Below are 7007 nucleotides of genomic sequence, written 5' to 3'. Positions count from 1 at the left end.
GCTCCTCACAGGATGACTCTCTAATAACACCCAGTATTACTGCATGAACATCTTTGCTCAATATCAGGTCCCCAGACTAAGCCTGGATGAGACTCAGGGTGCAAAGTCTGGCTTTAATCCAGGATGTTCAAAAAAAAACAAACATCCCTGCCCTCCATCTTTAGGGATGTGTTTATTTTTCCAAAGCTGAGAAATCCAACAAACCCATATGATTTGCTGATGAAAATACAGGAAGGGTTGGTGGGTCTTCACCAAGACCAAATATTTATTGTCACTGGAATAACACCCAGGAGGTGGTAGAACGTTTTGGTGGAAGGAGTCCCTGCTCATGGCAGGTGGGTGGAGCAAGATKATTTTTAAGGTCACTTCCAACCCAAACYCTGCTGGGATTCTGGTTCAAGAYCCCCTATCACCATTAGTGAAGATGAACCCATTCCAGGAGAAGCTGTCCTGAATGTTCAAAAGAAATCTCAAACTGCACAAAGAGCAAATTAGATGAGCAGGGCAGTGGTGGAAAATAAACATCTAACATGAAATTTTGGATGGAAATATGAAAAGTAGGAATACAAGGAACCTTGAGAGATTGTGTGATCCATCTGCCCCCCTGAAGGACAACAGCTCACCCAAACCAACCCAGAACAGTGCTCTGTAAATATGGTCTAACCTTCCTGGATGGCACTTCCATAAAATCCTCATGCCTAAAAGGTGCCCTGGAATTTCATATCCTCTGGAATTTCAATTAKTTTGTTGCTGGTTATTCTGTTGTGTTCTCTCACAGAAGGTGCCTCCACGTGGGTTTGGTGCTGTTGAAGCGCCAGAGGGAGGCTGGAGTTGCACCAAAAACTGGAACTAGTCAGGCAGAATATGAAGGTGCATTCACATGGGATACATGGATTAAAGGCCAGATCTTTCAGAGAAGATCAGATCTATGTCCCCAAAATTATATGACAGCAACATTCACACCCAACAAAACTGCTGTTTCCTGAAAGGTTCATTAATGGAAGCAGCGAATAACTGCACARACCAGACCACTTCCTTCATCTTTCAAGACRARTAATTGATAASTTCATTTTTCAGYTTTGCCCTCACTTTGTGGTAGTTTMATTTAGATCATTCTCTGCTTTCTCGTTTCCRAAGATGTTGTGTGAGATGAGTSCCAGGCGTGATTACAGTCGGGGCCGATTTAATTCCCCGTTGTGCCCTGGCAGCCGGACGTGCTGCCCCGGCTGGAGGACAAATTACAGCACTTTGTCACAATTTGTTCCTGAGAAATTCACAGTGGCTGCTGCCACGTGTGCTCCATAGGGATCGGGCTTCTCTGTTTCACTGTTTTTCAGGAATTGAATGTTAATYCAAGTGGTTCTTTCCTTTTCCACATCTCCTATGGCAGGCTCTGGGGTTGCCTCACTCGGTGCTCCTTTTCATTCCCATTTATCTTCTGCTCCTCCTCCAAGATCTCTGCCAGCAGCCCTTGGGCCGCTCCTGCCCCTCAGTAAGTGCTCCCAGGGGAATTTTCACCCTGCCCTTACCCTGCTCTKCTAATTTAAAACCATCTATTATTTTAAGTTTGTTTTTTTTCCCTATTCCCCCTGATATCTTACTTTGCTGCTGCTGTGAGCCTACTTCAGGAAAAATAATTTATGACAAAAAAMCAAGTAACTGCCATGTCACACCATCCATCACTCCATGTGCTTCCCCAGCATTTGAATAACAAAGCAGCCTCTACATCAATCTGCCCCTCACTGAATGCAAATCAGTTCTTGCCTTTCCATCCTTCTCTTCTGCTTTCCATGCTTGTGCCATTTCCTTCTGAAAACCATCACTCCGGTTTTTCTCTCATGCCAGGGATCACCACAAAGTTGGCAATTTATGCCTGATGCCCCCAAGTGCCCTTCTTGCCTAGTCATTGCACTGGTGAGGTTTGGGAAAAAAACCTTGCTGTTTTGATTTCATCTATAATGAACCTCATGGGTTCCTGAAATGTGAMCGCCTGGGCATCATCCCTGTGAGACGTGAGAATCATGGAATGTTTGGGTTGGAAGGACCTTACAGCCTGGGGTGTTTTATTTGCTTTTGTTTGTCTGGATTTTGTAGCTGAAAGCTCTGAACCTCAGCAAGGTGGGCTTGGGAACACTGAGGTAGAGCTGTCTCCTTGTCACATCCCTGGCAGTGTCCAAGGCCAGGCTGGACACTGGGGCTGGGAGCAGCCTGGGACAGTGAGAGGTGTCCCTGCCATGGCAGGAGAGAGGAGTGAGATGAGCTCTGACATCTCTTCCAATCTAAACCATTTATGGTTTTATGACCTTTCCTACCCCCCAGGCCAATTCCTACATTTACACATCCCACACCCAGCCACCTCCCTCCCTCGCTCCCTCCCTCGCTCCCTCCCTCCCTCCCTCCTTCCCCAGGACCCTTCCCCCTTCTCGAAGCTATTTCACATCAGTGCAGCAAGGCTGATGGAGAGCAAGGCTTTATTATCAAACCCACCCTTCAGGGAGTCACATCAGCCCAAAGGACCAGACACCAGAGCTCAGCCAAGCCAGCACACAGCCACGGGGTGGGAACAGATGTGCAGGAGCTCCCACATCAGAGCAGAGATTGTATCACCCTCCCCWTAACGGCAAGACAATCCCTGTCCTGGGCAGCAGCCACAAGAGGTCCCAGAGCACAACTTGTGCTGAGCACCAAGACAGACACTGGAGTGGGGCCAGCTCCTCCCGTGGGTCAGCTGGAGCAGTCCAGGCCATGCCCCATCACAGGGCCACTGCAGGGACACCCATCCTTGGGACCCCACAGCCCCCAGCCACCTCAGAGAGCAGTGTGAGGGCCAGGGGCAGCAGGAGCAGGACAGAGCAGAACAGAGCACACACAGCTTGGTCACTCTCAGGAGCCACGTTGTCCCCCTGGGTAGGGGAGGATCTCTTTTTCCAAGCATAATATTTTGCCACAGCCACGTTGGGGTTCCCGTGGGCAGGGTCAAACCACATCTGGATGCAGCGCCCGCTGCCCCGCTGCTCRGGGCTGTATTTGTAGGAGTTGGACCAGATCTTCTCGCACAGGTCCTTAGGTCGGGGGAAAACCTCGCTGAAGGGTCTGCACATGGAGCCCCAGGGACAGCGGTTGGTTCCTGGGGACAGAGCACCACAAACAAACCTCAGAGTGAGCCCTGGGACAGCCCTGCCCGCTGTCCTCCCACCTGGCAGGAGCGGGTGTCCTGCCCACGGCCCATCCAAAGCTGTGTGGGGCTGGGGGCTTGGCCAACTGCTCAGCAGCCCCGAGAAATGAGAGAGATTTGGGGTCCTGGCAGCGGTGACACTGCCAGTGACCTGCCCAGGGTGAGGAAAGGCTCCCCAGAGCCCACTGACCTGTCGCCCAGTTCCAGCCCTTGTGCCAGTTCTCTTTGCACGTGAGGGAGTCCTTGCAGTCCTTCCACCACTCCTCGCAGTCCTCCTTGCAGAGGGGCACGTGGAGAATCCTCTCCCGACGCCAGCTGCTGTCAACCTGCAGGAAGCAGCACCAGGGCAGGGCCCATGAAAGTCAAGGACAAGATCTACCCCAGAACCCACCCAACCCCACCCATGGGCTCCACAGCTGATTCCGGGCCAGACACAAGGAATTCTTCCATCAGTCAGAGGCCAGAAAAGTCCTTGAAATCTTTCTACCCTGTGGAAAAAGTTGAGACAACCCAGATATTGAAGAGAAATTGTTCCCTGRGAGGGTGGGCAGSCCCTGGCACAGGGTGCCCAGAGAAGCTGTGGCTGCCCCTGGATCCCTTTGAGTGCCCAAGGCCAGGCTGGACAYWGGGGCTGGRAGCAGCCTGGGACAGTGGGAGGTGTCCCTGCCATGGCAGGGGTGGAATGGGATGAGTTTTAATGTCCCTTCCAATCCAAACAGTTCCACAATTCCTTGATCTGACCTACCTGGTCAATCCAGGGCCCCAGGTTGGGTGAGCACTCGTACAAGCACATGTCCTGGATGAAGTGGCGCTTGCACTTGGGTGGCATCACCCCGCAGTGGTTCCAGTTGAAGTTGTAGAGGTTGGATTGGTCCTTGTGGGCTTCCAGGCTGGTGTTGGCTGTGCAGCAGGCCTTGTCCTTCCAGGGGGAGCACTGTGACAGAGCAAGGGCCAGGCTGGGCYGGGCTGGGCCAGTGCAGGAGCCTCAGAGCCAGCTCTTGGTCACTCTGGGCTCACAGCTGGGCACTGCAGCAAGGCACAGCTGGAGGACAAGCAGGAGATCATCTCCTCCTCAGCAATTAGTGCCAGCCTGAGGAACAGAAACAACCCCCTTTTCCTCCACCAAGGGCTGGGGCACAGCAAGGAGAATCTGCAGCACCCAGAGGGAGAAGGTGAGAGCCTTTCTTCACCATCCTCTCCCTTGCTGTGCTCCGGGGGTCCTGAGCTTCAGGAGGGGGACACGGAGCTGGCAAATCCTCACAGCGCTGCACCACAGCGCTGGCCACTCGCTGAGAGAAGGCAGCACACAAACAGCTCTCACATCCAGCACAGGCTGGCTTCCTCAGGAAGGGGCAGCCAAACCCAAACCAGTCCATAATACGTGGGAGGCAAGTACAGGGCCCAGACAGTGCCACCCTGCCCACGGGCACCTCGTACCTGCTCATGCAGCTTGCCCTCGGGGCCAGGYTCGCTTTTGTGGTGCTTGGCATCGATGCAGATGTTCATCAGGGAGTCCTTGGCTGGCACCACGGCATCGGCAGCCAGCAGCATCAGCAGCACCAGTGCCACTGCTATGGCCACAGCCAGTCTGGGGAGAGGAGCTGGGCTGAGGGGATGGCACGGGATGGGGGATGGCACAGGAGAGGGGATGGCACAGGATGGGGGACAGAGTGTGCAAAGGGGACAGGACAGGATGGGGGACAGAGTGCACAGAGAGGGGACAGCAAAGGATGCGGGATGGCAAAAGATGGGGGACAGAGCTGTGCCGAGAGGGGAAAGCGCAGGAGAGGGGACAGAGCTGTGCCGAGAGGGGATAGAGCTGTGCAGAAAAGGGACAGCACAGGAGAGGGGACAGAGCAGGAGAGGGGACAGAGCAGGAGAGGGGACAGAGCCGGATGGGGAGGGGACAGAGCTGGACGGGCAGGGTTTGCCACAGGCAGCAGCGAGGGAGGTGCTGCGCAGGCTGGGTACTCTGAGGACCTGGCAGCAGCTCACAGCACCAAGGACACAAGTGCAGCCCCCCCGAGCCAGGCTGCAAGGTCACTGCCACGTTATCAAGAGGACAACACCACGYTGGGGACAAACAGCCCTGGCAGAGCTCAGACTGGCCAACAGCTCATCATCCCTGAGGGAACGGGGGATACTGTGTGACACTCACCCAGTTTGGAACCGATTTGGGGTCCTTGTGCCACCCCACTGTTCAGAAAGAAGCTTCCAGCTCCCAAACCTTCTGCACCAAGACCTGRGTGGTCCAGGGAGCTCTCTGGTGAGTGTTCAGGGGGGCAGGGAGTGCACYAAAACACCAACACCTTGYGTGGACCATGAGCTGCAGGAGACCYGTGTTGTCTTCGGGAGTATGTTAAGACAGGAAAACATTTTCTTTATCTACATCTGAGACTTTGAAAGCCTCAGCTGAGGTGTCCAGCAGAGACCTGAATCATCATGGAGTCACAGAAGGGTTTAGGTTGGAAGGAATCTCAATCTCTCCCATCTCATTCCACCCCCTGAACTGGGCAGGGACACCTTCCACCAGACCAAATTGCTCCAAGCCCCCTCCAGCCTGGTCTGCTTTGAGCAATAAAAAACATTTCACGCTTCTGTGGCTTGCTGTCCTCTGCCTGCCTAGAGGCTGGCACAAATTTTATTGTCATTTTCTAAAGCCTCTCCCCCCAAAAAACCCAAACCAACCAACCAGCAACAAGACTTAATCAAGAAAATTCCTTCTCGCTCGTTGTTGACGCAGCACAAACCAGACACCTTTTACGAATAATTTTGCAAAGCATTTACAGCATTAAAATATCCCAAAACATGCCAGAAAAAGCAGCTAAAACCTGAGGAGGAGGCAGACACAGAAATCTGAGAACTAGGAAGTAACTAACTTGCTTTATAAGTACATTTATGCCCCCAAGTCACCTGTCAGCCTTACCAGCCCTGAAAGTCCTGAAACCTTCTACACCTCCTTACAAACACAGCTCAGCATTAAAGGGCAGCTTTAATGGGAAAGCTCTAGCACAGGTGCTGGCATTGGGGAGGAACTTCCCCCTGTGTTAGCGAGCTTTGACCCGTGCCACTGTTCGGCACCACAGGGCCAATGTTTTGGTGGCAGCCAGCTCTCCAGCCTCTCTCACAAGCAGCAYCTCTTCCCTGGGAAACAATCCCGTGTTTCTTTCCAAAAGCAGGTGTCTTATCAGCCTTGGCCCTTGATAATAAGCTGTATTTCCCCTGCTCGCCCTGCACCAGGCAGTGTGGATTTGTACCATTGCATGAGGCAGAATAACCCAGGAGAGACAGGGCTCTGGGTATGGAATAAATTATGGAATAAATACAAAAGGCAGCAAATGCCACGCAGGCTGCTGCCTCAGAAGGGAGAGTTACAACAACTCCCACCACAAACCAGGAATGCAGCTGCTGAGGGAAAGCAATGCAGCTCCTTTTAACACCTGAGCACATCCATTGGTGCTAAAAGCTTCCCAAAGCCCGTGGAAAGCCCTTGGCCTCAGCATGGGGGGCAGAGTCTTGCTCCCAGAGCAGGTTTTGGGACTGATCTGCTCTTCTCTTCACTCACTCACTGATGTTTCAGTGATGRACCACTTGCATAAGGAGCAAATCTTTCTAAATTTCGTATGTGAGCACTTCAGGCTCCGGCACACCCTGCTTTGGTGATCACAGARTCCCTGAGGCTGGAGGAGACCTCCCCACCTTGTCCCCAGCCCAGAGCACTCAGTGCCACCTCCAGCCCTTCCTGGGACACCTCCAGGGAYGGGGACTCCAAAGCTCCCTGGGCAGCCCCTGCCAAGGCCTGAGCACCCTTTCCATGGGCAAATTCCTCCTG

The 7007-nt window shown here is 53.2% G+C and overlaps 1 protein-coding gene across 1 annotated transcript in view; it reads right to left on the bottom strand.

The window, feature by feature from the left end:
* Window positions 1–2474: 2474 nt before the first annotated feature.
* The window catches only part of LOC130582749 (folate receptor gamma-like), a 6869-nt gene continuing 2336 nt past the window's right edge, over window positions 2475–7007 (bottom strand). Inside the window, exons 2-6 of the mRNA XM_057381643.1 lie at window positions 4613–4746; window positions 4437–4464; window positions 3921–4141; window positions 3366–3501; window positions 2475–3127 (exon numbers count right to left, since the gene is read on the bottom strand). Of these exons, the coding sequence (XP_057237626.1) occupies window positions 2754–3127; window positions 3366–3501; window positions 3921–4141; window positions 4437–4464; window positions 4613–4746 (893 nt within the window). The 3' untranslated portion in view covers window positions 2475–2753. The remainder of the gene's footprint in view (window positions 3128–3365; window positions 3502–3920; window positions 4142–4436; window positions 4465–4612; window positions 4747–7007) is intronic.

This window comes from Malurus melanocephalus, unplaced genomic scaffold (genome assembly GCF_030028575.1).
Source record: "Malurus melanocephalus ecotype Western Australia unplaced genomic scaffold, MMel_1.1 scaffold_518, whole genome shotgun sequence".
Lineage (NCBI taxonomy): Eukaryota > Metazoa > Chordata > Aves > Passeriformes > Maluridae > Malurus > Malurus melanocephalus.
This window is presented reverse-complemented; position numbering and strand designations above follow the sequence as displayed.